The 14,818-nt window shown below is 57.1% G+C and overlaps 1 protein-coding gene across 1 annotated transcript; it reads right to left on the bottom strand.

Annotated features, from left to right (window-relative positions):
* Positions 1-3,725: 3,725 nt before the first annotated feature.
* On the bottom strand, positions 3,726-13,893 carry EIF3K (eukaryotic translation initiation factor 3 subunit K). The gene is made up of 8 exons (XM_029064813.2): positions 13,771-13,893; positions 11,196-11,294; positions 7,874-7,994; positions 4,848-4,922; positions 4,656-4,722; positions 4,249-4,326; positions 3,930-4,055; positions 3,726-3,810 (listed from the first exon to the last, which is right to left on the bottom strand). Exons 1-8 carry the CDS (start codon positions 13,827-13,829, stop codon positions 3,779-3,781), a joined length of 657 nt encoding a protein of 218 aa, XP_028920646.1. The 5' UTR covers positions 13,830-13,893; the 3' UTR covers positions 3,726-3,778.
* Between the last annotated feature and the right edge of the window lie 925 nt (positions 13,894-14,818).

Below are 14,818 nucleotides of genomic sequence, written 5' to 3'. Positions count from 1 at the left end.
ATAATTGGGATCTTTATGAAGCGCTCACTATGTGCCGGGCACCACTGGGGGGGGAGAACACAAAGCAATCGGGTTGGACCCGATCCCGGTCTCACCTGGGGCTCACAGTTTTGCTCTCCATTTTACGGATGAGGAAACTGAGGCCCAGAGGTGTGAAATGACGAACCCGAAGTCGGACAGCAGACGGCGGACACGCAGTGGAGGATTAAGGAGGTCTGTCCAGCCGACCTCCCCTCACAAACCAACCACCGGGACGCACACATTCATTCAACGGTATTGAGCGCTTACTATGTGCACTCCGCTGGGTCCCACAGACATTCTCCCACATCAACAAATCCAGAGGCCGGCAGGCACATACGTTCCCGGGCTAAAGAGCGGGCGTGCTGCTCCCCCCCCCCCCGCGCACAGATCCGGCCAGAGCTGGGAAAGGGGGTCAGGCCGGAGGGGGCGGGTGGGGTCCCGGGGTCACCGGTCCCGAGAGGAAGCACGGGTCACGGGGGCCCGGGCGGAGTCGGGGCGGCTTCACCCGGCACCCTGCCCCGTTCCTTTCATCCGGGAGCCGGGCGGGGTGAGGGTGTGTATCGGCTGGGGGAAGAGACACTCATCACAGCGGCCTCTGGGCTCAGGGTAGGGCGGGGAGGGGCAGGCCGGCAAACAGGCCGAGGGACAGGCCCAGCAGGATGCCAGCTCAGCTCCGCTTTAATCGTCATCATCACGGTGGCACTCGTTAGGCGCCTTCTGCGTGCCAGGCACCGTATTAAGGGCCGGGGGTAGATCCCGGCAAATCGGGTCGGACGCGATCCCTATCCCAACGCGGGGCTCCCGTTCTTAAGGGAAACAGCCGGGACCCGGGTTCTAATCCCGGCCCCGCCGCGTATCGGCTGCGTGACCCCGGCCCAGGCGCTTCACCTCTCTGGGCCTCACTTACCTCATCTTTAAAATGGGGATCAAGATGGCGAGCCCCACGAGGGCCAGAGATGGTGCCCAAACCGATTAGCTTGTAACTACCTCAACGCTTAGAAGACACGCGGTAAACGCTTAACGTTATTACTAATGATTTTTCAGATGAGGTCACGGAGGCACGGGGGAGCGAAGTGACCGGCCCAAGGTCACCCAGTGGGCAAGTGGGAGAGCCGGGATTAGAACCCGGGTTCTTCTGACTCCTACGCCCGAGCTCTACTCACTAGGCCGCGCTGCCCCGTGGCGCAATGTAGAGAGCCCGGGCTTGGGAGTCAGAGGTCGTGGGTTCCACCCCCGACTCCGCCGCTTGCCAACTGTGTGACTCTGGGCAAGTCACTTGACTTCTCTGTGCCTCAGTGACCTCATCTGTAAAATAGGGATTAAAACTGTGAGCCCCACGTGGGACAGCCTGTTGACCTTGTGTCCCCCCAGCGCTTAGAACAGTGCTTTGCGCATAGTAAGCGCTTAAATACCATCATTATCATTATTACATGGGGCGGGGGAGTCACAGCCCCGCTCCCGGCTCCTGCCGGCCCTAGGGAAAACGGAGGAGTGTCCGAGTGACCCTGCGGGCCCAGGGGACGGAAGGCCCGGCTCCTCCCACGGGCCTCGGCCTCTCGACCGGAAGCTCCTTGTGGGCAGAGGAACAGCACGGCGTAGTGGATAGCAATGATAACTGTGGTATTTGTTGAGCGTCTACTATGTGCCAAGCACTGTTCTAGGCGCTGGGGTAGATACGAGGTGATCAGGTCCTCCCACGCGGGGCTCGGAGCAGTGTGGCTCAGCGGAAAGGGCCACGGGCTTAGGAGTCGGAGGTCACGGGTTCCGGCTCCGCCACTTATCAGCCGGGTGGCTTTGGATAAGTCACTTCACTTCTCTGCGCCTCAGTTCCCTCGTCTGTAAAATGGGGATGAAGACTGCGAGCCCTACGTGGGACAACCTGATGGTTCTGTATCTCCCCCAGCGCTTAGAACGGTGCTCTGCACATAGTAAGCGCTTACCAAACGCCAACATTATTAACCCCCGTTTTAGAGATGAGGGAACTGAGGCACAGAGAAGTTCTGTGACTTGCCCAAGGTCCCCCAGCCGTCAAGGGGAACAGCCGGGATTAGAGCTCACGTCCCCTGACTCCCAAGCCCGGGCTCTTCCCACTGAGCCACGCTGCTTCTCGGGGCCTGGAAGCCAAAAGGTCACGGGTTCTAATCCCGGCCCTGCCACGTATCGGCTGTGTGACCTCGGCCAAGTCGCTTCACCTCCCTGGGCCTCACCTCATCTCTAAAACGGGGATTACGAGGGTGAGCCCTAGGTGGGACGGGGCCCGTGGCCAACCTGATTAACCCGTCCCTACCCCGGGGCTGCGGACAGTGCCCGGCCTACAGTAGGCGCTTAATAAACACCACAAACAGGTATAATAATAATGTTGGTATTTGTTAAGCGCTTACTCTGTGCAGAGCGCTGGGGTAGATCCAGGGTCATCAGGTTGCCCCACGTGGGGTTCACAGTTTTAATCCCCATCTTCCAGATGGGGGAACTGAGGCCCAGAGACGTGACTTGCCCACAGTCACGTAGCGGGCAAGTGGCAGAGCCGGAAATCGAACCCGCGACCTCTGACTCCCAAGCCCGGGCGCCTTCCACTGAGCCACGCTGCTTCTCTATTAAAGCGTGCTCTCCCGAGCGTTTAGCACAGTGTTTTTCTGCACAATAAACCGTCTATAAAGGTGATGGATTCGAGGGGCAGCTGGTGGCTCCCCACCGCCCTCTAGTGGGGAGCCGCAGAACGGCAGGCGAGATCTCCCCTCCGCCGGTCGATCGCATTTATTGAGCGCCTCTTGATGGCAACCCATGACACTTAATGAGCGCCTCCGGATTGCAATCCATGACACCTATTGAGCGCTCACTGTCCGCAATCCAGGAAATCCACCGAGCGCTTACTATGTTCTCTACTAAGGGCTCGGGGAAAGCACAACCGAATCGGGAGGCGCGTCCTGTTCCTTGTACTCCCCCGGGGGGCTTCGTACAGCGCTCCACGTACGGTCAACGCTCGATCCGATTAAGCGATAGCAAATTCAACTAATAATTAATGACGAATTTCCAGTGTAGAGCACTGCGCTAGGCGCTTGGGAGCGTCGTTCCCCGTCTGAAGTGACGCCTCTCGAGCCTGGAGCTTTTTTTTTTTTATGGTCTTGAGGTCCTCACTATGTACCAGGCCCTGTACTGAGCGTTGGGGCAGATACCAGTGGAAAGAGCCCGGGCTTGGGAGTCAGAGGTTGTGGGTTCGAATCCCAGCTCTGCCGCCTGTCAGCTGTGTGACCGTGGGCAAGTCACTTCTCTGGGCCTCAGCGACCTCATCTGTAAAATGGGGATTAAGGCTGTTAGCCCCACGTGGGACAACCCGATCACCTTGTACCCCCCCCCCAGCGCTTAGAACAGCGCTTTGCACATAGTAAGTGCTTAAATACCATCATCATCATACAGGCTGATCACGCTGGACCCAGTCCACGTCCACGCTCTCGGCCAACCCCCATTTTCCAGATGAGATAACCGATTCCCAGCGCAGTGAGGTGACCTGGCCAAGGTCTCCCAGCCGGCGAGCCACGGAGCTGGGATTGGAAGCCAGGTCGCTCCGACTCCCAAGCCCGTGCTCCATCCACTAGGCCGCGTCGCGAATACCACGGGGTTCGGGGTGCCCGCCGGGGCCCCTCCCGCCCAACGCTCAGCTCGGGGGAACCTGCAGCGGAGCGTGGACGGAGAGGGCGAGAGGGGGGTACGGAGGGCAGAGGCAGCAGGACGCCATTTTATTGGAGGGCAGACCGGTTAGTCACTGGGAGGAGGCCATGATGCTGGACACACCTGCAGAGAGGAGAGGGAGACATTAGGGCATCTGAGAATCCACCGACAGGTCCAGGGCGATGAGGGGAGAGGGGAAAGAGACCCCTCCTTGGCTCCCCCGGTCCCCGCCCGGAGCTTACTGTCGAAATCGATCTTCTCCACGATGTTCTTGGGCTTGATGCTCTCCTCCTGGTTGCAGATGAAGATCTGGCCGGCCTCGTCGGCGCTCCAACCGTATTTGCTCATCCACAGCTTCAGCTGGTTGTCTGCGGGAGGAGGCCGGTCCTGACCCGGGGACCCCGGCCCGCCCCACCCTGCCGCGGGAGCCGAAGAGGGGCAAAGAGGGGAGGGCCGGTCTGGGGGGATCGGAGGCCTGGATCTGGGAGCGCTGGGGGACGGGAGAGAGAGACGGGGTGCAAACCGGAGGCCCGCTCCCGCCCACCCCGCGGCCGGCCTTACCCGAGAGGTCTCCCAGCATCTCGGCGAGCAGCCAGCGGTCGATGTGCTGGTAGGTGATGCCCACCACGTGGCAGATGACTGCGGGAGGAAGAGGGGATGAGTCTCGGGGGTCCCCCAGCTCTTCCCCTCAGCAGCGTGTTCACTTGTATATATTATTACCCTATTTATTTGGTTAATGAGGTGCCTATCTCCCTGATTCTATTTCACTCGATTATGATGTCCTGTTTCGTTTCATTCTGGATTGTGCTTTGCCGTCCGTCTCCCCCCGGTTTAGACCGTGAGCCCGTCATCGGGCAGGGATCGTCTCTATCTGTGGCCGAATGGTCCATTCCGAGCGCTCGGCCCAGTGCTCTGCGCACCGGAAGCGCTCAATAAATACTACCGGATGAATGCACGAGCCTACTCACACTTGCGGACGGAGTCCTCGAAGCCCGCGATCCCGTCCAGCAGGTCCATGTTCTCGTCCAGGGCTTGCTGGAAGGGAGGGGCCCCGGTCAGCCCGGGAACTCCACGGACACGGCGAGGACCCTCCGCGCCGGGGGGGCCCCCGGGGGTGGGAAGAGCGGGGACGGGCAGGGGAGGGGAGCGGCCGGGCTTACCCAGAAGGCCTGGAAGTGGCAAGTCTCCAGCAGGTCCCCCAGGTAGAGGATCTGTCGGATGGGCCTCTCCTCTTGCTGGCGGTCGGAGTCAAGGAAGTCCTCAGGGCCCCCCGGTCCCGCCCCCCTCGGAGGGGCTCTCCCAGGCGGCGGGGGGGCCACCGGCAGCGGACCCGTCGGAGGGGCCGCCGACGGGGACCCGGCCTCACGCTAATTCAGACGCTTCTCTAGGCCTCACTACGTGCCAAGCGCCGGATTCGAGGTCGCGAGATCGGACTCGGTCTCGAGTCCCAAACCGGGTTCGCAGTCAGGCGATCGACCGCAGGGCTTCGGGGTGCGGAGCCCGGGCTTGGGAGTCAGAGGTCGTGGGTTCTAAACCCGGCTCTGCCACTCGTCAGCTGGGGGACTTTGGGCAAGCCACTGCACTTCTCTGGGCCTCGGTTCCCTCGTCTGTAAAGTGGGGGTAAAGACTGTGAGCCCCGCGTGCGACAACCTGACCACCCTGTTTTCCGCCCCCAGAGCTACGAACAGTGCTTGGCACGTAGTAAGCACTTAAACACCATCATCACCAAGTGCTCGGGAAGGTACAATAGTTAGGAAAATGGACGCGTCTCCTCACTCCTCAAATGCCACAATGGCGATAGTTAGACACTCAATCAGCTCTCCCTGGACTGCATATGCGTGTGAGTAATAATAATAATGATGATCACGTTGGCATTCGTTAAGCGCTTACTATGGGCCGAGCGCTCCTCTAAGCGCTGGGGTAGATCTAGGGTCATCAGGCTGTCCCACGTGAGGCTCACAGTCTTCACCCCCCATTTTCCAGATGAGGTCACCGAGGCACCGAGAAGTGACTTGCCCGAAGTCACCCACGGCGGAGCCGGGATTAGAACCCACGACCTCTGACTCCCAAGCCCGGGCTCTTTCCGCCGAGCCACGCTACCTGATTTCTCTGTGCCTCGGTTTCATCTGTAAAAACGGCTGAGGGCCAGGGGCTGCCCGGCTTATCTTGAACCTCACCCCGACGCTTAATACGGTACCTGGCACACAGTAAACCCTTACCACATATCACGGTTAGTCACAGTTAGTCATCTTCTCCTGGCTCCTCTCCCACGTCACCCCACCAAGCAGGTTTCATTCACAGGCACCCCGCCCCGGGTAGCGTCTACGCACAGATCTTTAAAACCCGTAGCTTCCCCCACCGGCCATTTATTTTATTAATAATAAAGGTATTTGTTGGGCGCTCGCTATGCGTTATACTCTGGACTTAAGCGCTGGGGTGCGCATCGGCAAATCGGGTTGGACAGAGTCCCCGTCCCACAGGCTTCATCCCTCTCTTGCAGATGAGGCGACCGAGGTCCCGACACGTGAAGCGACTCGCCCGCGTCCGCACGGCAGACGGGTGGCGGAGCCAGGATCGGAACCCGGGCCCACGCCGCTTCTCACTCTTTATTACCCGCCGGAGACAAGAGGCCCCCCCTCGAGGAGGTCGCAATCTGGCGAGCGACTCTAAGGTGGAATTCGGCCCCATCGCTTCCTCCTACCTGGAGAGATGTGAACCCAAGTGCCGCCCGGGGTGGGGGGGGGGTCGGGGTCAATACCAAAGTGCCCGGGGGGAAGCCGACGTGCTGAAGCTGTGGTGAGAATGTGAGGTTAATCAGGGAAGGCTTCCTGGAAGGAGGGGATGTGGCTAGCGAACCCGGGGCGGGGAGGATGTGACGTTAATCAGGGAAGCCTTCCTGGAAGAGGGGGACGTCCACGGGGGCTTTGAAGCCGGACCAGCGCGCTCTGCCGCACGTGAAGGGGGAGGGATTTCCGGGCAGAAGGGAAAGGGGGCTCGGGAAGAGTCCGGGGACGAGAGAGATGCGAAGGAGGCGGGGGGCCGGTGGTCCGAGAGGGGCCCAGCTTGCGAGCGCGGGGAGGGGGTCAGGCTGCGGGCCGGCGGGGTTCGGAGAGAGCGGCCCGAGAGTCTGCGTGACCCTGGCCAAGTCACCTAACTTCCGGTCCTTCGGTCACCATCCTCTGCAAAATGGGGATCGAGACCGGGAGCCCCCCCCCGTGGGACAGGGGCCGGGTCCGACCCCATCTCCTCGTATCCACCCCCGCGGAGAGAAGCGGCGCGGCTCCGTGAAAAGAGTCCAGGCGCGGGAGTCAGAGGTCACGGGTTCGAATGCCGGCTCTGCCATTTGGCAGCTGTGTGACTGTGCGCAAGTCACTTCATTTCTCTGGGCCTCAGTGACCTCATCTGGAAAAACGGGGATTAACCGTGCGCCTCACGTGGGACAACCCGATCACCCTGTGTCTCCCCCAGCGCGAAGAACGGTGCTCTGCACATAGTAAGCGCTTAACCACCATTATTACTACAGCACCTGGCATTCTGCCACGCAGTAAGCGCTCTGCCGACAACGCAGTTATCATCATCACGTCACTCCTCTGGGCCTCGGTTCCCTCATCCGTCAAATGAAGACTGCGAGCCCCGCGCGGGCCGCGATCGATGTCAAACCCGAGTCGCTCGTACCCACCCCAGCATTTAGTACGACGCTTGGCACCTGGTCAGCGCTTAACAAGGCCCTATCGCCTCCAAGAAGCCTTCCCGGACTAAGCCCCACCTTTCCCCACATCTCCACTGCCTCCTGCAGCACCCTGGCTTACGCCCTTGGCTCTTCCCCCCCTCCCGGCCCCACGGCACTTACGTCTATATCTGTCATTTATTTATCTGCATCGACGTCCGCCTCCCCTCCTCTAGACCGCAAGCTCACTGCGGGCAAGGAACGCGTCTGTTTACACTTTCCCGGGCGCCTAGCACTGCTCTGAACACAGTAAGCGCTCAGTAAGTACAGCTGAATGAATGAAATACCACGGGGTGGGGGACGACAAAAAAAGAGGGCCCGGCTCACGTTAACCCTGCAGCCAAAGCCCAGGTGTGCCCTTCTCGCAAACGGGTACCCGCTCGGCCCTCCCCGGACCCCCCCGTCCCCCGTGGCAGTTTCCCGCCGGCGGGTCCTCCCCAGCCGGGGGCGGGAGGATACGTGCGCCTGGTCGATCATGCATTTGCACAAGGTGAAGTCGGTGTGGGGCAGGTTGGTGAGGGCCTTCAGCAGGATCTGGGCCGTGACCGTCGTCTGGAAGAAGGCCGGATTGAACTGGTACCTGCGCGGGGAGACGGGGCGAGAGGGTCGTCACCACCGGGAGGCTGGCGGGGGACGCTCCCCCGCCTCGACTTCCCTAAGTGTTTTTTTAGAGAAGCAGCCTGGCGTAGTGGACCGAGGCCGGGAGTCGCAAGGACCCGGGTTCCCATCCCAGCTCCGCCACCCGTCTGCCGGGCGTCCTTCGCTTCACTTCTCCGTGCCTCAGGTCCCTCCAAATGGGGATCGGGACGGGGAACCCCAGGCGGGGCAGGGACTGGGTCCAACCTGATTAACCTTTAGCCACCCCAGCACTCAGGAGCGCCTGGCCCACAGTGAGCGCTTAAGAAGTACCCTCTGTCCCCTCGGCTTTTCCGGGCAGCCCACTCCGGAGCTCCGTTTCCTCCTCTTCGGCGGTCCGGGCCCCCCACCCCCGCCCCCCGCGTGTCATCCTCGCGTCCCCCGGCCCCGCCGACTGCATGAGAAGAGCAGAAACAACAGGAAGTAACAGGACGGGCCTAGGTCTGTGAGGTGTCTGCGTGCGAGGAGATCTTCTGTGAAACAGACACACACAGGCGCGACCTCAGCGGGGGTCTCTGTAAAACCGGGCCCGCTGGAAGCGCTCGCCGACAGGACGCGCCGCCGCCGGTAAACGAGAAGCAGCAGCGTGGCTCGGCGGAGAGAGCCCGGGCCTGGCCAGCCACTTCACTTCTCTGGGCCTCCGTTACCTCATCTGTAAATGGCCGAGACGACTGGGAGCCCCGCGTGGGACGACGTGCTTACCTCGTACCTCCCCCGGAGCGAGAACAGCGCTCGGCACATAGTAAGCGCTTCACAACTACCGTGATTGTCATTATTATTACGGTGTAGAAGGGGAGAGAGATGCCAAAGCGACTGACCGACAGAAGAGGGAAGGAGACGCGGGGACGTCGATACGAGAAGCGACGTGGCCCGGAGGAAAGAGCGCAAATCTGGGCGTCGGAGGACCGCGTGCCTGACGGACCTCGGGCAAACCTCTTCACTGGGCCTCGGGGTTCTCATCTGGAAAATGGGGATTCAGTGGCTGCCCTCCCCCACCTTAGACTGAGAGCCCCCGTGTGGGACAGGGACTGGGTCCATCTCGATTACCTTGTATCCACCCCAAGGCTTTCTACGGTTCTTGGCACCGAGAAGGCGCTTAACAAATAGCACAATTACCATTATTAGATGAACGTGCTCCGGGTGGTTGTGAGTACAGAGGTGCTGAGGGGATAGTAGGGTGGATGCAGTGAAGGAAGAACGGGGAATGAGCCGGCTCGGACGCCAATCTGAAGCAGCGGGACCTAGAGGATAGAGCCCAGGAGTCGGAGGGACCCGGGTTTTTTTTTTCTTGGTATTTTGTTAAGCGCTTACTGTGTGCCGAGCACCGTTCTGAGCGCTGGGGTAGATACAGGGTAATCGGGTTGTCCCACGTGAGGCTCACAGTTAATCCCCATTTTGCAGATGAGGTCACTGAGGCCTTCCCATCTACCTTCCCATCCCCTCAGCACTGTACTCGTCTGCTCAACTGTATATATTTTCATTACCCTATTTATTTTGTTAATGAAATGGACATCGCCTCGATTCTATTTAGCTGCCATTGTTTTTACGAGATGTTCTTCCCCTCGACTCTATTTATCGCCATTGTTCTCTCCCGATTAGACCGTGAGCCCGTCAAATGGCAGGGACCGTCCCTATCTGTTGCCGACCTGTTCGTTCCAAGCGCTTAGTCCGGTGCTCTGCACATAGTAAGCGCTCAGTAAATACTGATGAATGAATGAGGCACAGAGACGTGAAGTGACTTGCCCACAGTCACACAGCTGACAAGTGGCAGAGCCGGGATTCGAAATCATGACCTCTGACTCGCAAGCCCGTGCTCTTTCCACACTGAGCCACGCTGCTTGGTTGTAACCCCAGCTCCGCCACGTGTCTGCTGCGTGAACCCGGGCACGTCACTTCGCCTCTCTGGGCCTCCGTGACCTCTTCTGTAAAATGGGGACTGGGAGCCCGTGTGGGCCAGGGACTGAGTTCGACTCCATTATCTTGTATCTATCCCAGGGCTCAGCACAGTGCCTGGCACACACTAAGCGTTAATAACACAATCATTATTATTTCCCCACCACCCCTGCCCCCCGGCTCGCTCACACCTTGACCATAAATCCCTTCCGGTACCGAGGGCTCCCCGGAGTACGACCCGGAGGTTCCCGCTCCAGCCGGGGATGAGCTGAACCTCTTTTCCCCAGTTCCCCCTCCCTTCCGCGTCATCTCGCATTCGGAGCCGTGACCTCTGGGCATCTGGGATTCACCCCACCCCCGGCCCCACTGCGCTTATGGACGTTACCTACCCACTACAGAATAAAAATAATAACGATAACGGTATTTAAGTGCTTACCACGCGCCACGCACTGTACTAAGCGCTGGGGTCGATACAGGCTAATCAGGTTGGCCGCGGTCCTTCCCTCCTAGGGGCTCACAGTCCAGGTGGGAGAGGAGCAAGCATCTCATTCCCACTCTAGACTGTAAGTTCGCTGTGGGCAAGGGAATGTGGGTTATGCTGTTGTGCTGCTCTCCCAAGCGCTTAGGACAGCGTCCTGCACACAGCAAGCGCTCGATAAGCACAACCGATTGGCTTTGCAGATATGGAAACTGAGGCACAGAGAAGCCCAAAGTCACCCAGCAGCGGCCAAGTGGCGGAGCTGGGATTAGAACCCAAGCCCTCTGCCTCCCAGACTCACGCTCTTTAAGAATAATAATGGTGGTATTTGTTAAGCGCTTACTATGTGCAAAGCACTTTTCTAAGCGCTGGGGGGATACAAGGTGATCGGGTTGTCCCACGTGGGGTTCAGTTTTAATCCCCATTTTCCAGATGAGGGCACTGAGGCACTGAGAAGTGAAACGACTTGCCCCAAGTCACACAGCTCGCAAGCGGCCGAACCGGGATTTGAACCCATGACCTCTGACTCCCAAGCCCGGGCTCTTTCGACCGAGCCAACGGCCCACGTTGCTTTTATTTATATTAACGTCCGTCTCCCCCTCTGGACTGCCAGCTCGTTGAGGGAAGGGAATGGGTCAACCTGCTCTGCTGTACTGTCCTCTCCCCAGCGCTTAGCGCACAGTAGGTGTTCCAGAAATTCCACTGATTGACGGATTGGCCTCCAGGAGCCGGGTCCACCCGCCCCCTCAGGGGCAGGGAGGCGCCGATACTCACAATTTGAGGACGGCCAGGTTGGCCTCCAGGTCGTAGGCGTTCTCCTTGGCCTGGGTCTCCACGTAGCGCTCCAGGGTGGCCAGATTCTCGGGGTTGTACCTGCGGGGGGGGGGGGGGCGAGAGGGGGCGTTTAGGGGGACCCGCTCTGAGCCCGGCCCCCCGATTCCCCGCCGCACCGGCCGGGTGGCCTCCGGGAGAGCTGGAAAGCCTCCGCTTTCTTGGCCGTCTGCTCAGCCTCGGCCCGGGCCTCCACCGCAAATGCCTCCACCTCCCTCTCCATCCTCAAGCAGAAATATCGGGGGGCGCAGAGCGGCGTCAGAGGGCGGGTGGTCCACAGCCAAACCTCTCCCGCGAAGACTTGGGGGGGGGGGGGGTCCCTCCGCGACTCACCCCTCCCGGAGCCCCACAACATTCATGTCCGTCTCCGCCATTTATTTACTCATCAGTGCGACGTTCCCCCTCCCGACTGGAAGCTCACTGTGGACGGGGACTGGGTCTGTTACGTCGTTCATTCAATGGTATTTATTGAGCGCTTGCTCTGTGCAGAGCACTGTACCGAGCGCTTGGAAGGGACAAATCGGCAACAGATACAGTCCCTGCCCTTTGACGGGCTTACGGTCTAATCAGTGCTCAGTCCAGTGCTCGGCGCGCTGTAAGCGCCAGATGAGCTCGTTGTGGGCGGGGAATGTGTCCCTTTATAAGCGCTTACTATGTGCCAAGCACTGTTCTAAGGGCTGGGGGAGATACAAGATACAAGAGAAGCAGCACGGCTCAGTGGAAAGAGCCCGGGCTTTGGAGTCAGAGGTCATAGGTTCGAATCCCGGCTCTGCCACTTGTCAGCTGTGTGACTGTGGGCGAGTCACTTCACTTCTCTGGGCCTCAGTTCCCTCATCTGTAAAATGGGGATGAAGACTGTGAGCCTCACGTGGGACAACCTGATGACCCTGTCTCTCCCCCAGCGCTTAGAACGGTGCTCTGCACATAGTAAGCGCTTAACAAATACCAACATTATTATTATTAACAGATGCCATTATTATTCCCAAATACCATCATCATTATGATGATGATGATTATTATCAGCCCCAAATAGCATCATCATTATGCACATTATGCACATGCTCTGCACATAGTAAGCGCTCAATAAATACTATTGAATGAATGAATGATGGTGATGATTGATTATTATCAGCCCCAAATAGCATCATCATTATGCACATTATGCACATCCCAGCTTTGCCACTTGTCAGCTGTGTGACTGTGGGCAAGTCACTTCACTTCTCTGTGCCTCAGTTGCCTCATCTGTAAAATGGAGATGAAGACTGTGAGCCTCACGTGGGACAACCTGATTACCCTGTATTTACCCCAGTGCTTAGAACAGTGCTCTGCACATAGTAAGCGCTTAACAAATACCAACATTATTATCAGCCCCAAACAGCATCATCATTATGCAATTATGCACATGCTCTGCATATAGTAAGCGCTCAATAAATACGATTGAATGAATGAATGATAGTGATGATTATTATCAGCCCCAAACAGCATCATCATTATGCACATTATGCACATGCTCTGCACATAGTAAGCGCTCAATAAATACTATTGAATGAATGAATGATAGTGATTATTATCAGCCCCAAACAGCGTCATCATTATGCACATGCTGTGCACATAGTAAGTGCTCGATAAATACTATTGAATGAATGATGGTGATGATTATTACCAGCCTCAAATAGCATCACCATTATGCACATTATGCACTTGCTGTGCACATAGTAAGCGCTCGATAAATACTATTGAATGAATGAATGATGGTGATGATTGATTATGATCAGCCCCAAATAGCATCATCATTACGCACACGCTGTGCACATGGTAAGCGCTCAATAAATACTATTGAATGAATGAATGACGGTGATTATTATCAGCTCCAAACAGCATCATCATTATGTACATGCTCTGCACATAGTAAGTGCTCAATAAATAGTATTGAATGAATGAATGATGGTGATGATTGATTATTATCAGCCCCAAATAGCCTCATCATTATGCACATCCTGTGCACATAGTAAGCACTCAATAAATACTATTGAATGAATGAATGATGGTGATTATTATCAGCCCCAAATAGCAACATCATTATGCATATGCTGTGCACATAGTAAGCGCTCAATAAATACTACTGAATGAATGAATGATGGTGATGATTATTATCAGCCCCAAATAGCATCATCATTATGCACATTCTCTGCACATAGTAAGCGCTCAATAAACACTATTGAATGAATGAATGATGGTGATGATTCATTATTATCAGCCCCAAATAGCATCATCATTATGCACATGCTCCGCACATAGTAAGCGCTCAATAAATACTATTGAATAAAGGAATGATGGTGATGATTGATTATCATCAGCCCCACCTAGCATCATCATTATGCACACGCTCTGCACATAATAAGCGCTCAATAAATACGATTGAATGAATGAATGAATGATGGGGATGATTGATTATCATCGGCCCCACATAGCATCATCCTGATTATTATTGTTATGAATGATTGTGGCCGCCGCGCACCTGTCGATGCCCTTGAGCAGTTTTCCCACGTTGGCCCGCATCTGCTCGAACATGGCCATGGCTCCGGGTTCCTCGCACGCCTGGGCCGAGGCCGAGGCCGAGGCCGGGACCGGAAGCGGAAGCTGGTCTCCGGCGGCAGCGCCGGGCGCCGGCGGAGGCGAAGGGGGCTTCCGGCTGGCGCGAGACTTCTTCTTCCGGGGCCGCTCCATGGCGGGGCGTGCGCGCACGCGCAAAGGCAGCAAGGGCGGCGTGAAAAAAGGACCGGGGGGCGCGAAATAAAGCCTCAGGAGGGGCAATGCGCAGGCGCGCGGCGGGGAAGTGCGCAGGCGCGGGAGGGACCGCTCCCCCGCCCTCCCCTTAGAACTCTTACAGTCATTCATCCATTCATTCATTCATTCATTCATTCATTCATTCATTCATTCATTCATTCATTCATTCATTCATCCATCCATCCATTCATCCAGTCATTTTGATGGAGCGCTTACTGGGTGCAGAGCACTGAACTAAGCGCTGGGGAGAGGACAATTCATTCATTCGCACATATTGATGGAGCTCTTCCTGGGTGCAGAGCACTCGACTAAGCGCTGGGGAGAGGACAATTCATTCAGTCATTTTGATGGAGCGCTTACTAGGTGCAGAGCACTGGACTAAGCGCTGGGGAGAGGACAATTCATTCATTCGCACGTATTGATGGAGCGCTTACTGGGTGCAGAGCACTGGACTAAGCGCTGGGGAGGTACAATTCATTCATTCATTCGATCGTACTGTTTGAGCGCTGACCGTGTGCAGAACACTGGACTAAGCGCTTGGAAAGTACCATTTGGCAGCAGATAGAGGCAATCCCTGCCCAACAATGGGCTCACAGTCATATTTATTCATTCAATCGTATTTATTGAGCGGTTACTATGTGCAGAACACTGTACTAAGCGCTTGGATGGACAATTCGGCAACAGATAGAGACCATCGCTGCCCAGTGATGGGCTTACAGTCCGGTCGGGGGAGACAGACGGACAAAAACAAGACAACTTAATAGCAATAAATAGACTTA

The sequence above is a fragment of the Ornithorhynchus anatinus genome, chromosome 5 (genome assembly GCF_004115215.2).
Source record: "Ornithorhynchus anatinus isolate Pmale09 chromosome 5, mOrnAna1.pri.v4, whole genome shotgun sequence".
NCBI lineage: Eukaryota > Metazoa > Chordata > Mammalia > Monotremata > Ornithorhynchidae > Ornithorhynchus > Ornithorhynchus anatinus.
The sequence above is the reverse complement of the archived record's forward strand: the minus strand, read 5'-3'. Positions and strand labels throughout refer to the sequence as shown.

Coding starts and splice junctions, on each gene's coding strand:
- EIF3K (XM_029064813.2), bottom strand. CDS start 13,829: ATGGCCATGTTCGAGCAGATGCGGGCCAACGTGGGAAAACTGCTCAAG. Junction 4,327..4,655: donor CGAGGACTCCGTCCGCAAGT/GTGAGTAGGCTC, acceptor TTCCTCCCGCAG/TCATCTGCCACGTGGTGGGC. Junction 4,056..4,248: donor GATGCTGGGAGACCTCTCGG/GTAAGGCCGGCC, acceptor CTCCTCCCGCAG/ACAACCAGCTGAAGCTGTGG.